Raw genomic sequence first — 20,103 nt, 5'->3', positions numbered from 1 at the left:
GTGGAGTACTTTTAAAAAAAAAATTATTTTCAATTTAATTTTATTTGTTTGTGTTGAACATCTATCATGACAATGTTAACACATGTCCGCTTTAATTGTGGGGAAAACTGAATCAATTTAAGCTTTTGTCTTTTGGGTTTAAAATTATTTTTGGGGTGGGATCAAAATCGGTGACGTAGCAACAATATGTCTGTCCAGAGATGACGTGTCGATTTCTCATTATTATTCGTAGCTGAATTTTCTTATCCTATGAGAAGATCCTGCTTTTTAATTATTTATGACTGCACAGGCTTTCTGACGGCAAGGCAGACCTGCCAAGCTGTGAGACCCTATGACTGGGTGAAACCACGTCCGCGCACGGCGCGCAGTATTGAGCCATTTATGAAGGGTCGTATGGGTTTGCTTCCATGATCCATGGGGTTTGTTGCATGGCTTTCCTCGCTATGCTGTCAGGGCCGATACAGCAAAGCTGTTGGTTTGCAGGAGGCATTTCTGTCTGAGAGCTGCACGAGAATTGGAGAATGGTGGATTTAGTCTTTCATCAGTTGAGTTTATTACCATTCAGGCACATTGTATATCCATGCTGCTGTGTTTGCCCATGTATAAAATTCTCCAGATTACCGGCAGGGTTAATGGTTGAAATAGACAGGGCAAGAGACCTGCTGCACTGCTCTACTGTGTCTGCATTCAGACCCTGGGATTGAGGAGGAGAGAAGTCCTCCTCATTTATAGTGTTCATATAAACATGATTGTCTTTATGATGATATAACAAATATTGGATTTGTTAATATGAAATTATTAATAATAAATGTAGCAGGGCATTAAATTACTTTCTGTTTATTTCTTTGCATTTTACCTTTTTAAACTATAAAACCATGGGTCACCTAATGGTTTGTGTCTCATTTTGTGAGCCAACTGACAACAGTTGTTTGCTCCACTCTTTTTCCCCTGCTCTACTGCCTATGCCCTCTCCTTCCTCTGCTCGCAGAGCTCCATGCCCATCATGTAGCATTTTTTTTAAATTCTGAGGTGGACTTGAGCTGAAAGAGGACATGACCCTTTTACTTTGTTTAGTAATTTTGCAGAGTGTAGCAAGTTAAATGAAAAATGTCTTTTATCGAAGTTGTAAATGCATTTTAAACAGAAAGTGAGTGCCTTTTATAATCAATAAAGCACGTTGATGGACTGTGCTGTTCAAGCACTGCACTCTCATAAAAAGGTTAAGGTGTTGAAGTTGTGCAATGAATGCCTTATGTACACCATGTTTACACATTGTTAGTTAAAATGAAAAACGTTACAGTCATGATGTTACACTGAATGAGTTTGGCGCAGACTGCCTCTGATTTCGTGCTGTTCATTTCATTCAAGACTGGATAGAAGATTCTCAACACTGTTAAATACATTTTAAATAAACATTGTTGATGTTTTTTGGCTAAAAGAATGTACAGTAAATGTACCCAAGTGAGCCCAAATGATAGTTTTCATTAAAAGTCTCATTATTAGATGTTATAGACCTAAAAACCTGAAAATATATATCAATTCAAATGACAAACAACACTCAAAAATGCAAATAGTCACAGTAGCATTTAAAAGCAACATTTATAAACCGACATCAAAAATCAGGAAACAAATTATATTATTATCATATATTATACCCTTATATCATATATTACCCTTATATTATTATCATATATTACAGGTGCAGACCCATCTTGAGAACCCCACAGACTACCACATCCGACAGTCCCAGCGGCAGCAGGTCAAGGAGTACCTGTCCACCACATATGCCACCAAACAAGCTGTACATGCTGTCACAAGCTTGGTTCAGCCCTCTCCACCCCCCATGGTCCAGGCTCAAACCGGAAGCGCCCCACCGAACATGCACTCTCCATGCATGCGCACCGAGCAGCTCATGAACTCAGCTGGAAACAGTGCGCCCAACAGTCCCATGGCCATGCTCAACATCGGCTCCAGCCACGAGAACGAGGTACTTCAGTTTTCTTAAGAAGTGTGTCTAGACATGTTTGAAATAAACACTTTTCCTGTAACATATTTTCGCAATCATTGTGATTCATTTTGATGTCACAACATGCTTAATTTACCGTTAGCATGTATACTTTTTTATATTTAGTAGCATAGTTCCTCTCTGAATTCACAGAAACCCAATGTTTCAGCAAATGACAAAGTCTTGCTCATCTCCCATATTCCATATGATTTTATTTGTGGTGGGTGTTATTTGCCCAGGCGCACACAAAGGTCAGGGTGTTAACTAACTTAACTTCATTGTCATTGGAGTTTAAGTGGCCAATTATGGCTGTGAAGGTATAATTACAGATTAAAGAGTGACAGGGAACAAAGCAGACTTTGGTCCTTTATCCTCCCTACGCTCTCAATACCACCAAATCCAATGAGATTCTTAGTGAATATGTGCATGTGGCACAGTGACAACCTTTGTGAGAGGGATTATGTCTGTCCAGCTGTTGAGAGGAATGCATCTTTCATCTGTAATAACTGTCGATATTTCCTTAGCATAGATATATTTGGAGAATGTATAGGAAAACTCTTCAGTAATCAATGAAAAGTATGCATACTAAGTGTCTAAATTCTCCTTATGTGTTTGTTTTTGATAAGATGGATGACGTAATTGATAACATCATCAGCCTACAGTCCAGTTATGATGACATCCATGCATACAATGACCCTGTGGTCCAGATGCCAAACACGGTAAGTAGCCGTTCGCTCAACTCAGGCCTTTTCGTCTTTTGACTTTGCTGTCTCTAAGTGATACGGAGTCCCAGAAGGTAAGTGAAAAATTGAGCGAAAAAAATTCTTGTTTATGATGCACAGGCTGTGCCTTATTGCTGCTGAATAGCTCTATTTTTGAAGCCCCCGCAACCTCTTGCTTTGACAATGGAGGACTTATTCTGGATCTATTTGTTGTGCTGCTTTTTTATCAGGCATATAGGGATGAAAAGCATCTTTGTCTGATTACCAAAAGTCACGTCTAATTATAGCGAAGCACCGTCTCAGGAAAATGATGCAACTGTTTTCTCTCTCATGCGACCTCGAAATGACTTATTTTTGAGTTTAGACTCCTCCAGAACTCTGCCTGTCGAATTATCTGTTCAACCAATATTAGATCCTTGCCAGCTTTCTTCAGGGGGGAAATGTTTTAAGCATGTTTAATTGACTTAAAACTGTGGCCTGATTCACTCAAGGGAAGACATTGCGTGGGGAATCAGGAAAGTAGGAGCACTGTGCTTTATATTTAAGCAACTGCCCGACATTAACAATTAAGCCGCTCTCAGTTAGAGTTCAACTTGTTTACAAGGCATTTCGTGAAGGTGGGGAAGCAGGAGAGGAGGGGGGGAGGTTTTGGAGAAAGAGAGGGCCGGGGAGGGGAGGCTGAAAGTCCAGATAGGGGAAAGTTCAGTGTTTAGTGCTTAGGAGAAAGTAGAAGAGAGAAGTTCCCGGTGTGGTTCAGGTTAGTCTCTCTGGAGAGGTGGAGGGAGAACGACAAGTGTGTGCAGCTATGAGAGATTCAGACGCCAGTATGAAAGACACTAATAAAACCTATGCCATCGTGGAGGTTATTGATGGAGAGAAGATTCAGCTGGTAAGGCCGTCTTTTTCCTATCACTGAGGGGTGATATTGGGTAGGAAGCAGGGGGTGGGGTTGTTTAGTCTTGCTGCAATGTTTCTGTGCTTCTCATTCTTGGAAACTGGAGGCACTAGAAAGAAACAGGGGAATGCTATGGGCACTTTAAGGACACCTCGTCACACATTTAGCCAAACCCTTGTAGCATGTTGTGCTCATATATCTGCAAATGACTTGTTGTTTATGGCTGTTATTGAGGTGGGCCTGCAACTAAATACAGCTGCTTCAGCTACTTAAAGGATTGTTCACGCAAGAACAAAAATACTGTCAACATTTTCTCACCCCTGTGGGATTTCAAACTTGCGCACATAATAGAAGTCAGTGGGGTTCAATGTTGTTTTGGACTCCATTGATTTTTGCTGTACACTCTAAAAATGGTGGCTTCCATCGAAGCCAATTTGAACTAAACATTGATAACCCACTTTTTGTAGACAAAATATTTAAAATGTGTTGTTCAGGAGAAAAAAGTAATGATGATACGGATTTGAAACCACAGGGAGTACATGGTGAAGTTTTTTTTTTGTCTATTGTCAAGTTTACACAAAAACAAATATGTATACAGTTACAGCTCCATAATCTGTTTTATTTGTATTTATTTTTTTAGCTGTAAGTGAATATGTCTGATTGATTTTCTTATTGATTTTTTTAAACATCTGCTTTCTAATGTAATTGTTGATCTTTGGTTCGTTGATAGCTCATGCAGTTAGTGCGTAAAGATAAGGAAATACTACAGTTTAATGAGTCCTGTAGTTTGCCATTTTCCCCTACCAAATCTTTTCTTGATAAATGACATTTTATGCTGATCCACATAACAATTAAATCCTTAATCCTGATCCAGGAACAGCAGCAACCACTCTCAATTTTGCTGCATATACTGTAAGGCAGAGATGCCCAAACAAGGGCCTGCTGTTCCTAAAGTTGGCCCATGATAACCTTTGATTTGGCCCACCATTCCTTCTGAGAAGAGAGGTAAAATTATCAGGAGGCTTTTTTGAGACTGTAATTTCTAATTTAATGTAATCGTTTTTGTTTGTTTGTTTGTTTGTTTGTTTGTTTGCTTGTTTGCTTGTTTGTTTGTTTGTTTTATTGCTAAGCTATAAAAACTAACTGAAATGAAATGTTTTAATAAAATATTTTAAATAAATGTACGCACTGTCACCCGACGGATAGAGGACAATGAATTGATTCTGTTTGTCTAGTGTATTTGTATAATTTATATCCACTATGTTATAAATTGTTTATGTTTTTTATTGTAATAAGTTATCGTAAAAATGGATACAGCATTAGTTAATACGATTTAAAGTAGTGTTTTCAATTTATTTTAAACATTCTAAAAGATATCAGCAAATAACCAATGGCAAATTTAACTTTCGGCCCATGGCTCTCAAAGATATTTGGTTTTTGGGCCTTCATACGAAAAAGTTTGGGCACCCCTGATATAAGGGCATTATTATGCATGTAAACTATATATAGTTTTTCAATGGTGCATTGGGGGGATTTAAAGTTTTAAAGATTGGATGAAACATGGGGGTGAAGAGGTGAGGTTTGGACTCCTAATGAGTCTGCAAAGGCCTCCTCTGACCCTGCTGACCATGTCCTTCCTTTGATCACTCTTTCTTTGATTAGTGATTAAAGCTTCTCAGAATGGAATTTACAAAACCAACAGAGCGTCAAAGACTTTGCATTGTGCATACTTGTATTTTCAATCATCACCATTGTTTGTCAGAAAGCAGCGTTCGCACCTTCTCTTACACCCTTTCGTCGCAGTTTATCTTTGCATTTATAAAGCTTAATGAGCCATTTCTGTTTTCTCAGTATGACACTGCAAGCCGCTTCACTGAATTAGAGATTGCAGAAAAGGTGTAATGTGATTCCACGCGCAAATTTAACGGCTTCGCACAACGGTTTTCCCTCTCTGACTTTTTTTTACTGTTGATTTGTGTTTGTTTGGCTTGGTGTTTCACAGTAGCTTCTGTGATAAGATATCTGAGCTGATTTATCTGACACGGCTCATTAGGAGCTCAGAGCTGGCTTGCTTACATTTATACTGAAACATCGAGATGGAATAAAAGATACAACTGGTATAAAACCATAAAGACCTAGATAAGAAAGAGCATAGTCAATCATTCCTCTCACCTAGAAGCAATAGCCGAGTGTGATATTGTTCGTGTTTTATCTTCATTATCTCTAACGTTTATGGCTTTGCTCTGGAGATAAGCTGAGTGTTTATTGGGTTTCTAGTGATTGTGATGATTTACCAGAGTTACGCTGGATATGGCTTCATAAAAATGCCATTTGAAAGACAAACTAGTTGTATCTTTTCCAGCAAAGACAGCATTAGAATCCAGCTGGGCATTAAAGAGTTTTCAAATCCATGGTCAGAGAATTAATTATTAATAAAACACTGTCTAGTTGAATTTAGTTTAGTATTTACTTGATGCTAATAGATTTTTTTTGTACATATTGCTGTTGTAGTCCTACTTTCCAATACTCACATTTGTATTTTTGTGCACTGCAGCTCCCATTGTCCAGCAGTCATTTGGATGTGTACACAGGGCCCGGTATGTCTGGATCTGCAATAGCCATGACCAGCAACTCCTGCCCTGCGAATCTAGCCATCAAGAGAGAGCTGTCAGGTAGTGTGATCTTTAATTTCTTATAGAGCAAACAGTGCAACTCCAGCTATGACAGCCACTGTCATATTTAAGGCATAACATCTTTTACCATTATTGTTTAGGTATATTTGTATGTTTTAGGTATTTGTTGGTATTTTACAGCAATAATAAAGCCAACAATTAAGGTATTTGAGACAAAAACATATAAGAAACATTGTTTTGTTAAATTAAAATATTTTTTTTTTTTGTTCAAGCAACTTAAGTTTTAATAATTCTTTTGCATTTTTTAATTTGGTCAAATGTAGTGATTAAAATTATATCAATAAATATTTAAAATTTGAGATTTTTTTTTTCCCAAGAAATGTACATATAGAATCTATAATTGGATCAGTGTTATTTTACTGAGTTACTGCTGTAGTTTTATTAATTGTTTAAATTTTAGTTTAAAACTTAATTGTTTTTTGTTAGTTTTTTTAAATATGTATATATCTTTTTAACTATTTTATTTATTTTTATTTTAGTTTAGTTAGTATTTAACTATAATTTATTAAAATTTATTGGCTAGCTATTATATTATATTAAATTGTTTACATATTGTATTGCATTGCATTATATTATATTATATTATATTATATTATATTATATTATATTATATTATATTATATTATATTATATTATATTATATTATATTATATTATATTATATTATATTGTTTTATTTTATATATTTCAAATATTAAAAATAATTTTAGTTTTGAGGTTTAGTATTAGATAACAATAATAAACCTATAGGACTAATTAGAACATTCATCATACTTCCTATGAAATAAATTGAACGTGAAAATATTTTGTGATCAGAATGACACAAAGTATGGGAAGCAAACAAGACATCAGCATCACAAGAGAAACATGATACATTTAGATCATATTTCCAATTCCCCTTGTTGTTGTTTTTCTGAGTTGCATGTTTAGCTGTCTTGCTTCAAGTTTTTTTTTATTTATTTTTTTTACTTATATTATAATGCATTGACATACTAACCTTAAAATAAAAAACAGAAAACTGAGCACAGCCTAAACTACACTTCTCTCACAGAAACAATGAGGGAAAGTTTATTGCATAACCCTGCTGGATAAAATTTAAGCAGTGCCACTATTGCGAAGTCTCCTAAATCCAGTTCAGACTGCATTTTGTGTGAATAGCAAAACAAGTTGATAATCATAACAGTGATTAAAAGTCTTTTGTTTTTGGCAAGATGTAGAAGCTCGTGCAATGGCCAAAGATAGACAGAAGAAAGACAACCACAACCTGAGTGAGTATACGTTTTTTTTTTTCTCCCTTCATTTCTTTTGGTTTACAACCCCTTAAGGTTTAAAGTACACTAGATCCACTAGTGCCCTGCCATTGACACTCACCGTCACCATCACCTTCAGGCACATTCAGCTGACAGCGCACTATACTTTGGTCTATCGTTAACTCAGACAGATCCTGCTGCTCTGGCATTAAAATGTAATTGCCTGTGACATTTCACAAGTATTGGAGTTGGACAATAATTCTGCAGAGCTTCGCTAAGCTTGGCCTGCTTCCAACTACTTTGATATAGGAGGGTAGATAGAGCTATATCCTGTGCATTATAAAAATGGGGAGATTGCCTTATTTCCTATCATTAACGCAGGAATGAGTCAAGATACAAACAAAGGTAGATGACTACATGATGGTCAAGGTCAGGCAAAAAGAGACTTAATTTAAATGCTTAAATGCTAAATGCTTTAGCACATACAGTAGAATTCAGAATTATTAGCCCCCCTGTTTATTTTTTCTTCAATTTCAGTTTAACGGAGAGAAGATTTTTTTTCAACACATTTATAAAAATAATAGTTTTAATAACTCATTTCTAATGGATTTTATATTTGCTATGATCAGTAAATAATATTGTACCTGATATTTTTCAAGACACTTCTATACAGCTTAAAGTGACATTTAAAGATTTAACCAGGTTGATTAGGTTAACTAGGCAAGTTATTGTAATTGTTATTGTAAGTTAGTGGTTTGTTCTGTAGACTATCGGAAAAAATATATAGCTTAAAGGGGCTAATAATTTTGACCTTAAAATGGGTTTTAAAAAAATTAAAACTGCTTTTATTCTAACTAAAATAAAATGAATAAGACTTTCTCCAGAAAAAAAAGATCACATACTGTGAAAATTTCCCTAGGGATGTTCAACAGAGCAAGGATTGTTTTCCTAATGCTTTTCTCTTTTCTTCTTTCTTTTATTTTGGCTGGAAAAAGATTACACACCTTGCTGTTGTCCAATGACTTGCCTAATTAAGCTAGTTAAGACTTTAAATGGCTTTTTAAGCTGAAATATTTAGCAAAATATTATGGACATATTATGGAGTGTCATCATGGCAAGTTAGTGACATATTATGTACTGTCATCATGCAAAGACAAAATGAATTAGTTGTAAATAGGGCCAGACGGAATCTGCGGACATTTTTTGATGTTTCTGCACAGAATTTTGTACAAAATCTGTGGATTTATTTGGAATTATTTTGTGAGTGTCATAGCTAAAAACTTAATATTTAAAATAAAAAGTAATACATTTTAACTTGTATTGTGCAATGCAAAAACAGTTAGATCCACTTTATTTGGTAAACAAAGCAAGTATCTCAAATAATATGGCTACTAAATGACAGAAAATATTACTTTAAAAACTATATTGTAAATAAATCATATAAATATTTTCATATTAGTCAATAATATTAGTAAAATTCATTTAAAAACTGAATAATTATAAATTTACACTCAAAAAAATAAATCTGCGGAATTCTGTGCCTGCTGATTCCGTGTGGGCCTATAAGTAAATTGTTATAGTTATTGTATTGTTCAAACGTGCTGAAAAAAAAACTTTTTCCATCAATTAACACTTTAGAAATATGTAGAAAAAGAATTAATAATCATAATAATAATAATTCCTTACATTTATATAGCGCTTTTCTGGGCACTAAAAGCGCTTTACACAAAAGGGGGATCTCCTCATCCACCACCAGTGTGTAGCATCCACCTGGATGACGCGACGGCAGCCATTTGCGCCAGACCGCACACCACACACCAGCTGAATGGTGGAGAGGAGACAGCAATTAAAATGTTAAAGGAGGGCTAGCCATTTTGTCTTTAATTGTTTTCAAGCATCAATACAAAAAAGTATGTGTATCATATTCATACATTTTTCTTAATATAAAATATTTTATGAAATACAAAAATATACATAATTAATTTTGTATGAATAGTTTTGGAGACCAAATAAATAACCATCACAACATTTTACCATGATTATAGTATAATGTAAAAAATTCATAAACATTCTTGTCAAGCATATTTTGAGCTAGAATAATTTAATGACATATTAAAAGACTTTATTTAAGGATTGCAGTGCAACCTTAAAATACTAATACTTATACTTTTTTATATTTATACTTATATTTTTTAAATTTATACTTTTATTCACATATTTTTTATATTTATACAATTCAAAACTCTGCGGCTATACTCACTCATACCAAACGTTCTGCTCATATAACCCCAATCTTGTATGACTTCCATTGGCTCCCAGTTGCATACAGCATTAAATTCAAAAATCTCCTCCTTGCATTTAGATCCCTAAATAGCCTAGCTCCCTCCTATCTCTGTAACATGCTTGTCCCCTACACCCCAACTCATTCATTACGTTCCGTTGACTCTGGCCTTTTCGCTGTCCCTCGGTACCGCCTCTTTTCAATGGGGGGCAGATCATTTAGTGTAATTGCACCCAAACTCTGGAACTCTCCAACACACTCACTCCGCTCTGCTAATAATATCTCTGAATTCAAATCCTTACTTAAGACTCACTTATTTTCTGAATGCTACACTTCTGATTTGCCAAACTGACCACCTGCGCTCTGCTCATTTGTCTCCTAGGTCTTGTTTGTGTAATTCCAGTTTGTTATATTTGACTTCTTGTATGTTTGTTTATCTTCTTTACACATTCTTTGTAAAGTGTCCTTGAGCTCTGGAAAGGCGCTACATATATAAAAATTGTTTTTATTATTATTATTATTACTTTGCCACTATTCTTAATTCAAATCAATATGTTTTATAGATTTTTTCAATTACGTTTTTAATAATTTAAAACAGAGGTGCCCAAAGTAGGGCCCAAGCACCAAAGTTGTCCCATGGTAACCTTTGGATTGGCCCACCATTCAATCTAAAAAGAGAGGGAGAATGATAAGAAGTTGGTCGAGGCAAATGCCTTTGACAGAGTTCATCATTTCGAATTAAAAATAATCTTTAGTGTTTTTGTGTAATTAAGGAGCTTCAAAAAAAAAAAAAAAGCCAACTAAAATTAAATGTTTCATTTAAATGATGTAAATAAATCCGACATTTAAAATGTAAATACTGTCAGATAGAGGACAATGCACAAGACATCAGTGAGCAAATCAAGGCAAAGGCAGGAGCAGCTCGACTTCTGTATTTAGAGTTGAACTCCATTGTGTTATAAATGGGATTATTTGTTTTTACTATATAAGTTCTTTGTAAAACTGTAAAAATGAAACTGCATCATTAATTAATATATTTTAAAGCAACATTTATAGTTATTTTTAAATATTAGCAAATAAAGTAGGGAGTTATTCATGGCAAATTTAATGTAATACGGCTTGGTATATTTAACGTTCGGCTCACAGCCCTCAATCAAGTTTGGTTTTGGGGTTTTTATAAGAAAAAGTTTGGGTACTCCTGATTTAAAATCAACTAAAGTATAAATCAAATCAAATGTTATTTTGTATTTTATAATAGCCACTATTTTGAATATGTATGTCGGTTCAGTTTTACATCAATTCTTACTCTGAATGAAAGCAAAACATTACTTCAAATCATTTTAACATTGTACACAAAAAGTACACTGTACACTGTAAAAAGTCCTGGATTCCACACAATTCCTCTATGTTGTCTCAACACCAATTGATTACGTTAACTTAATTGGTTTTACAAATTTAAGTGGATTTAACCTAAAGCAATTAGGTTATCCTAAAGAAAACTCAAGAATTGTGTTGATTTAGCTGAATGAATAAAATAGGTGCTCGTTGAAAACCTTTAACATGTTCTCTATGATATTTTGAGATAAGAAAGTACATATATAAACGCATTATAAACACGCAGAGATGGTCCTCTTGGTTGCCTCATTTCCCATCATTAACACAAGAGTGAGCCAAGAAGTAAACACAAAACTTATGACCACATGACTGTCAGGGTCAGATAATAAGAAGCTGATTGCTCGTTCTGTCCTAATACTGCTCATCTTCCAATTTAAAACCCTGACTTGTTTTCTTTCTAGTTGAAAGGAGGAGAAGGTTTAACATCAATGATCGAATTAAGGAGCTGGGCACCATGATCCCCAAAACCAATGACCTGTAAGTCTGAACTCTCAGATCTGTGCAGATGTGAACTTTCCCTGAGCTTTTATATGGGATATTTGAGTAAGCACTTGACCATCTGGAACCTCTTTTGTTCAGGGATGTACGCTGGAATAAAGGCACTATTCTGAGGGCCTCTGTGGATTATATTAAACGCATGCAGAAGGATGTCCAGAGAACCAGAGAGGTGGAGAACAACTTCAGGAGGATGGAGATGGCTAACAAACAGCTGTGGCTCCGCATTCAGGTGAACTTTCTTTCAACATATACAGTTGAAGTCAGAATTATTAGCCCTCCCTTTGATTTATTTTTTTTTAAATATGTTTAATAGAGCGAGGAAACTTTCACAGTATGTCTGATTATATTTTTTCTTCTGGAGAAAGTCTTATTCATTTTTATTTTGGCTAGAATATTAGGTCAAAATTATTAAAGCTATATATTTGCTATATATATATATATATATATATATATATATATATATATATATATATAGTATACCTCTTTAAGCTATATATTTGGTTTCAATAGTCTACAGAACAAACCATCATTATACAATAACTTGCCTAATTACCCTAACCTGCCTAGTTAACCTAATAAACCTAGTTAAGCTTTAAATGTCACTTTAAGTTGTATAGAATTGTCTTGAAAATTATCTAGTAAAATATTATTTACTGTCATCATGGCAAAGATAAAATAAATCAGTTATTAGAAATGAGTTATTAAAACTATTATGTTTAGAAATGTGCTCAAAAAATCAGAAATTGGGGGGAAAAAATAAACAGGGAAGCTAATAATTCAGGGGGCTAATAATTATGACTTCAGCTGTACATATTAAAACAAAAAACGTGTAGAATGCTATTTTTTCTTACATTATGATGTGTCTTGTTTAATTGTATTGGTTTTTGTTTTTTGTGAGCCATGATTCAATTAGTCCTAATCTACCATTCTTAAACTGGTTCACAAAACAAGTGTCAGTCAAACAGGCTCACAAGACACAGGCATAAAAACACTCTGGATGATTCATTAGGGAATCAGTCTGAATTTTAGAAGTCCTTATCCACTAATCTTAAACTGGTCCACAAAACATCCTGAAAGTTTTGTTCAACTGCAAATTTTGTTCAACTAATCTAAAACAGGTTTACAAACTGTCTGAATGATTCATTACTGAATCAGTTTATCTTTTTTCGAAGTCTTTTTCCACTAATCCAGGTTTATTCAGTTCATAAAACTGAATCAGTGATTCATTAGTAAATCAGTCTGAATTTTTATAAGCCCTTATCTGCTAATCTTAAACTGGTTCACAAAACATTCTGATTGATTCATTGATGTATTTTAGTCGGTATCCAAAGTTGTTATCCACTGATCTTAACCGTTTTCACAAAGCCTAAAAGATTCATTACTGAATCAATCTCATTTGCAAGTCTTTTTTCAGTCACACTTTATTTTGATGGCACGTTTGTTGAATTTAAGTGACAATGCATCCACATTACACCTAATTCTTATTAGATTATGATTAGACTGTTAGGTTGGGGTTAGGGTAAGGGTTAAGTTAAGGGGTAAGTTGACATGCACGTGCAAAGTGTCCTATAGTGAGTTAAATGTCTGTTGAAGGAGCAGTATCAACAGTTATTAAGCAGACAGTCTACTAATACTCATGTATTTTTTTCAACTAATCTTAAACATGTTTAAAAAACTGTTTGAGACTTAAAAATCTGTATCACCTAATTTTAAACTGGTTGTGTCACACCTATTTCATCATGATTTACAAAAAACAACACACACTAAAATGTCTAACATGTAGCTGTAATTTATATACCCTAGTTTATGTCCAGTTTGATGTCATTTGATGACATATTAAAAGCCTCCAAATGCTATTTAATGTCAGTTTATATATTTATACTTTGTCTGTTTGGGTTTTTCCTATTAATCAACAGTAAGTTTAAATAATATAAAAATATATATAATAAAATGTAATATCACATATTATTCTATATATTTTAACAAGGACAGCTCAGAAATATATTTGTTGTACTAAATTACAAGCATCATTTAGCTCATACTTTGACATTTTTTTTAAGTAAACACTTAACTTGCTTATAATATGCTTTTTATGTACATCAAACATTTTGTCAATTTAATTTTATGTGGATAGCAAAAAATTCTCAGTACACTCATTCACTTACATAAAACTTGTCTTTTGAACTTAGTGTTCATCATCACTTTTTATGTCATAGCCAATAAAACAATAAAATAATTTTAAACAATACAAAGGGAAATTAGACAACACATTAAAAATATAAAATTTTGGTGTTTATCATACAAGTAATTATTAGTGAATAAATCATGATTAAAATAACTTATACTTTTTGTTTTTAAATGCAAGCATAGGTAATCTAAAAAAATAAATATAAACTTTAATAACTCTGCTCTCTATTTAACTGAAACTAAAATGCTTTTGCTTAAAAGCTTTAAATTACTATAAGTCATACTCCTGGGCTAAATTACTAAATACAAATATGATGTTTAAAAAATTTATTAAAATCTAAAAACACAAAACAAATAAGTAAAAATAAATGAATAATTTTTATTTGAAAATATAAGTTTATAAAAAAAATGCCAAAATAGAGCTAGTATAGAACAATACCAACAAATTAAAAACAAAAATCCAGTATCACACACACACAACATAATTTCTACTAACTTACTGAATACCCCTCAAAACAAAACACCAAAATATATAAATTAAAGTAAAAACGTTAAAATAATCATCCCTAATCAACCCTAATCATCCGTCTCATTCCACTTACTCATCAGGAGCTAGAAAGACAAGCCCAAATCCACGGCCTCCCCAGCAACTCCCCATCTGGCCTGACCAACACTGACCACCAAAACCCCTTCATCAAGCAAGAAAGCAGCCCTGAGGAGAACCACCTCCAGCACCAGTCCCATCTGCCTCCTCGCTACCCCCAGCAACACCCTCAGCCTCACCCTCAGCTCCACCAGCACCAGCACCTCCACCCTCAGCCCCCGCTGCAGTACCCAGCCGTGGGCAGCTCTCAGCACTTTGACTTTGCCCAGTCTCTGGACTTGTGCGATGGGGGCATCCCAGGATACCAAGATGGCCTGGGGGATCTGGGGTTTCTGGGTGGAGGCATTGCGCAGATGGGAAAGAAGAGTGAGCTGAGCTTCTTGCTGATGGAAGAGGCTCTGTCTCCGCTGGGTGGAGACCCACTGCTGTCCGCCATGTCGCCCGAAGCATCGGTAGACAGCAGCCGGCGTAGCAGCTTTAGCATTGAGGACTCGGATATACAGTGAACTGGATGTGCATTTAATACACACACACACACACACACACACATACACACTCATACTGCATTTAGTTTGGCATGTTGAGAAAAGCCATGATAATGATTTATTAGGAAGGTAGAGGTGTTGGTAACACTGTGTTTATAATGCATTATAAGGGTATTCTGAATGTATTTAATGCATACTTAATGCTTTATAAACAATGCGTCGTATAATCTGATGAATAATCTTAACTTTTAGTTTAATTGTTACAATAATTGTAGCATTTTATATATTTTTTTAATATATTGAGATTGTTTGCTTAAGATATAAACAGTATCGTACTGTATTTTACAGTATTCTACTGCTTAAAGTGACACAAAGTTGTCTTTTAAACATAATTGTATAACATGCTCATAATATGGGCACAATTAATTGCTTGTTAGCTGTTCATAAGTACTTATTTGAAAGTTTTACACTTAATATGTATAAGTGGTCTGGTCTGCTTTAAATAAAGTAAGGAAAGTTGTTGTTTTAAACAGCCGTAAGATATCGTGAAGTGGTTTTAAGACTAAATCAAAATTGTGAATACTATTTTATTCATAAAAAATGCAAAATGACAATATTTTGCCCTATTATAATGCGAACATTATAATGCATCAATAACACTTGTTGATCTGTTGTTATGATTATTTATCAGATGATACAACATATTATACGGTTGTTTGTAAGGAATTATGCATGTCATTATAATGAATTAAGAACACCCATGTAAAAATGTTCTTTACTCTGAAGTGCAAATTAAGAACGTGGTTTTTGTGAAGTTGTTCAACAATACGTATTTTTAGCAGTATAACTGAAATTTTGCATAACTGAACAAAACAGAACTGATATGCTTGAATTCTGTCATCCAGAATTAGCTTTAATCTAGCTTTTGTACTACAGACATAAAATGATTGCCTTAAAAAAGTATAAACTTTTCCATGACCTGGGATCAAACAGTAGATCCCTTTATATTTTTGTCAGAAAAAAATGTCTTGCAGTCTAAAAAAAAGTTGAATATGCTTTTCAGATGTACATATTTACTCCCTAAAATTATAAATATACAGTTGAAGTCATAATTAGTATCCCCCCTTTTTAAATATGTCCCAAATGATGTTTAACAGAGCAGGGAAATTTTCACAGTAAGTCTGATAATAAAATTTCTTCTGGAAAAAGTCTTATTTTATTTTATTTTGGGTAGAATAAAAGCAGTTTTAAATGTTTTCAAAACCATTTTAAGTTCAAAATTATTAGCCCCTTTAAGCTATATTTCTTTTCAATAGTCTACAGAACAAACTCTCGTTGTACAATAACTTACCTAATTACCCTAACCTGCCTAGTTAACCAAATTAAGCTAGTTAAGCCTTTAAATGTCTCTTTAAGCTGTATAGAAGTGTCTTGAAAAATATCTAGTCAAATATTATTTACTGTCATCATGGTAAATATAAATCAGTTATTAGAAATGAGTTATTAAAACTAGTATGTTTAGAAATGTGTTAAAGAAAATTTTCTCTCCGTTAAACAGCATTTGGGGGAAAAAATAAACAGGGGGGGCTAATAATTCTGACTTCAACTGTATGTCTGCTATTTTCCAAATGTGAGACTGTCACACTCTCTCTAAATTTAAACAGAGGTTATTATTGTTTTTTTTTTTTTTAAACGAATAAATAATTGTGTAATATATTCTATAACTGTAGTTAAAAGTCATGCAACGTTTAGTCATTTGTTTGGCTCTCAAAATAGACTGAATGATTCATTAGTGTATCAAACTAAATTAGTCCTTAACTATCTTAAATTGGTCTGAAAGATTCATGACTAAATCAGTCAAACAGACTCACAAAACATTAATAAGTGAATCAGTCTGCATTTTAAAAGATTTTATCTAATAATTCACTGAATCAGTCTGATTTTTTCACATCTTTTTCCACTAATCAGAAACAGGTTCACTAAACTGTATGATCGATTCATTGGTGAATCAATAGGAATCAGTTTGATTTTTAAAGGTTCATACTCAATAATACCAAACAGGTTCACAAAACTATTGATTCGCTATGAAATCCACAAATAACAAACACCCATGTCTGAATGATTCACAAATCTGAATCTTTTCCCAATTAATTGCAAAGAACCTTTAAGAGTTAAGGAAAGTTACTGGTCAAATAGTATAGAAACTCTGTATTGTTATCCATGCCATGAAATACAAGGAAAAAACGAACATGTTTTATGCTGTTTTCGAGGATCAGGTGACTTTCCACTAACAGAGACACACTTGGAAAGATAGTTGGCATTTTAGCTTCACACCTTTACACATACCTTTTTTTTTTTGAATAGCTGCTGTTTTCATTGTTGAGGATGAAACAATGATGCCAAGCTTGTGTTTTTATTATAGACCAGGTGCTATTGTGACAGTATGTTCAGTGGACACAAGTTAACCAGTTAGTCCCAGTAAGCAGCCTAGAAGTTCACCCGAAAATGAAAATGTATTCACCTTTTACTTGTTTCAAACCTTTATGGGTGAGTTTCTTATTTTAAACAGAGATGAAGATACTTTGAAGAAAGCTGGAAACCTGTAACCATTGACTTTTGTAGTATTTGTTTTTATTACTATAGAAGTCAATGGTTACAGGTTTCCAACATTCTGCAAAATATTTTCTTTTGTGTTCAAAAGAAAAAAAGAAATGCATAAAGATTAAGAAACGCTGAGAGTATATAGTGAGTGAATTTTCAATTTTAGGAGATCTATCTCTTTAAAACTAAGTTGTTGTTTTAAAGAATCGAACTGTTATGTTGGCATACCATAAAAGATAAAGCCGACAGCTGTGAGCGCCGTTTGCCAAACTCAAGCTCATACAGCTCAAGGTGCCTTTCAGGGAACCTGGATCAACAACAAGTATGATCCAACTTTTGAGCTGTACAGTAAAGGAAGTAAAAAATGTAGAAAATGTACATGTATTATTATAGGTTTATTGTTATTATTTTCTTCCCAAAGCACTGGAAAAATATATATTTTAATTTTATTGACTTTATAAAGTTTATATTTCAAATGTGTTATGCCACTAAGCCACTTAAGTGTACTTGATCTGTCCTCTTTTTATTTTATTTTATTTTATTTTGTTCTACAGAATATTACTGCCGAGCCATTGAAATGTACTATAAAACTATTTCTGCCATACAAATGGCAAGTGCAGAGCCATATTATATACATTATATATATTTCTTTTTCTTTTGTACAAATCATTAAAAATATTAGGCTTTTAAAAGATTAAATGAAACCTGTAAAGTTGTTTTTATATTGATTCTATTCATTTTTAAGAAAGAAAAAACTTGTGAAAAAAGTGATGCTCTTAAATAGTGATTCATTGTTTTCATGGAATATTAATTAAACCTTTTTTTTGGAATGTGAATTTTACATAATGTACAGTTAAAGGTGGCTTATAAACTGCCTGTTGTTGAAAATGAGCTTTAATAGAGTACGATACACCTCCAGTGTCTTATTGCCTAACCACCTCTCCCTGTTTTACTGCTTTATTGTTTTAAAGGTACGGTTTAAATGTATGCTGAAACGGCATCATTCAATTCTCATGAATTAGCACAGAGAATACAGGCACCATTGGGGATAGTGTATTTTATGCATTATTATTATTATTATTATCTAAATGCACAGCCAAGTTAAAACCAGCCAAATAGTTGTTAACTCTATGCAAATCTTTGACTTGGTCAGCTAGAAAATAGGTGTAGTAAAAAAAATAAATAAGCAAGGGCATTTTTGGATAGTATAGAAAAGCAGGAATGAGGCTTTTCATTTTGCTTGTGTGTTTTTTTTTTCTGTTCTGTTCTTTTCTTTCTTTTTTTTTTTTTTTTTAAGCCATGCACCAGGAATGAGAAGGTTTGCCGGTATAAATATGGGGATAAATCACTTGAAGTAAAGAGTATGCTTTGGTAAAACATCTTGATGATTTGAAATAATACATTTAAAAAGTATAATAATAGTAAAACTTGCTTCTGGCTTTTGAATATACACAGCGTGCTGAAAGAGGACAATACAAGCCAAATGTGTCTCAAGTTTTTTTTTTTACCAAAACCCTCTGAAGGCCTTGAGAATGTTTCAGTACTGTGGATCTGTGTCATGTTTTGCTGTAAAGTAAATGACACCTCGCAATAAATGTATTTAAGATGATGGCATTTTGACTGTTTTGTGTGGTGATATTTTATTATATTTGTATTGTATTGTATTGTATTTTGGGGGGTGGTGAGTATATGAGTGTTTCTCTATAGTGCCATAAGAGGGTGCCCTACACCAGTGGAATGAATTAAAATAACTTAGAGAGATGTTATGAAATTAATCTGTGTATAACTGTAACTATATATATATATATATATATATATATATATATATATATATATATATATATATATATATATAATTATTAGCCCCCTTAAATTATTAGTCCCCCAGTTTATTTTCTTTCCCTCTAATTTCTGTTTAATTCTGTTTTTTACCCTTCTATACAGCTAAAAGTGACATTTAAAGGCTTCACTAGGTTAATTAGGTTAACTAGGCAGGTTAGGGTAATTGGGCAAGTTATTGTATAATGATGGTTTGTTCTGTAGAATATCGAAAACAAATATAGCTTAAAGGGGTTAATAATTTTGACCTTAAAATGGTTTTTAAAAAATTACAAAATTTTTATCAGACATACTGTGAAAATGTCCTTGCTCTGTTACACATCATCTGGGAAATATATATATATACAGTTTCAAATTCAGTGTGCTTCTGATAGAAAAAAAACTATGCTGTAAAACCCAACAGTCAACTTTATCGAATGAAATGAGTGTATAACTGAAAATTGACTAAAAGTTATTTCTACTCATTTGAAAAGAGTTTTGAACTCAGTGTTGAAGGTAAATTAATTAAAAACCTCATTATTTCAAGTTAAATAGAGTAAGTTCACAGTACTCATAGATTAATTTTTAACTCAAATGGTTTGTAGCAATTGGTTTCCCCAAACGGTCTGAGTTGCCTTAACTTATTGGGTTTTACAGTACTCAGTTGGTT

At 33.4% G+C, this 20,103-nt stretch overlaps 2 protein-coding genes across 22 annotated transcripts in view; both read left to right on the top strand.

Moving 5' to 3' along the window:
• tfeb (transcription factor EB) overlaps positions 1–19,229 on the top strand; it is a 73,854-nt gene extending 54,625 nt beyond the window's left edge. For 3 of the 21 annotated variants that reach the window (XM_087272590.1, XM_087272592.1, XM_087272591.1), the window contains exons 4-10: positions 1,700–1,987; positions 2,632–2,724; positions 6,177–6,294; positions 7,532–7,582; positions 11,642–11,717; positions 11,820–11,967; positions 14,535–19,229. In XM_087272590.1, coding sequence (XP_087128716.1) covers positions 1,700–1,987; positions 2,632–2,724; positions 6,177–6,294; positions 7,532–7,582; positions 11,642–11,717; positions 11,820–11,967; positions 14,535–15,035 — 1,275 coding nt within the window. In that variant the 3' untranslated portion in view covers positions 15,036–19,229. 21 annotated transcript variants of the gene reach the window in all.
• The window catches only part of LOC147841782 (uncharacterized), a 168,823-nt gene that overhangs the window by 46,893 nt on the left and 101,827 nt on the right, over positions 1–20,103 (top strand). The gene's annotated exons all lie outside the window — the stretch shown is intronic.

This window comes from Danio rerio, chromosome 11, assembly GCF_052040795.2.
Source record: "Danio rerio strain M-AB ecotype USA chromosome 11, GRCz13ab, whole genome shotgun sequence".
Lineage (NCBI taxonomy): Eukaryota > Metazoa > Chordata > Actinopteri > Cypriniformes > Danionidae > Danio > Danio rerio.
Note: the sequence above shows the minus strand (reverse complement) of the source record. Positions and strands in the feature narration are given on the sequence as shown.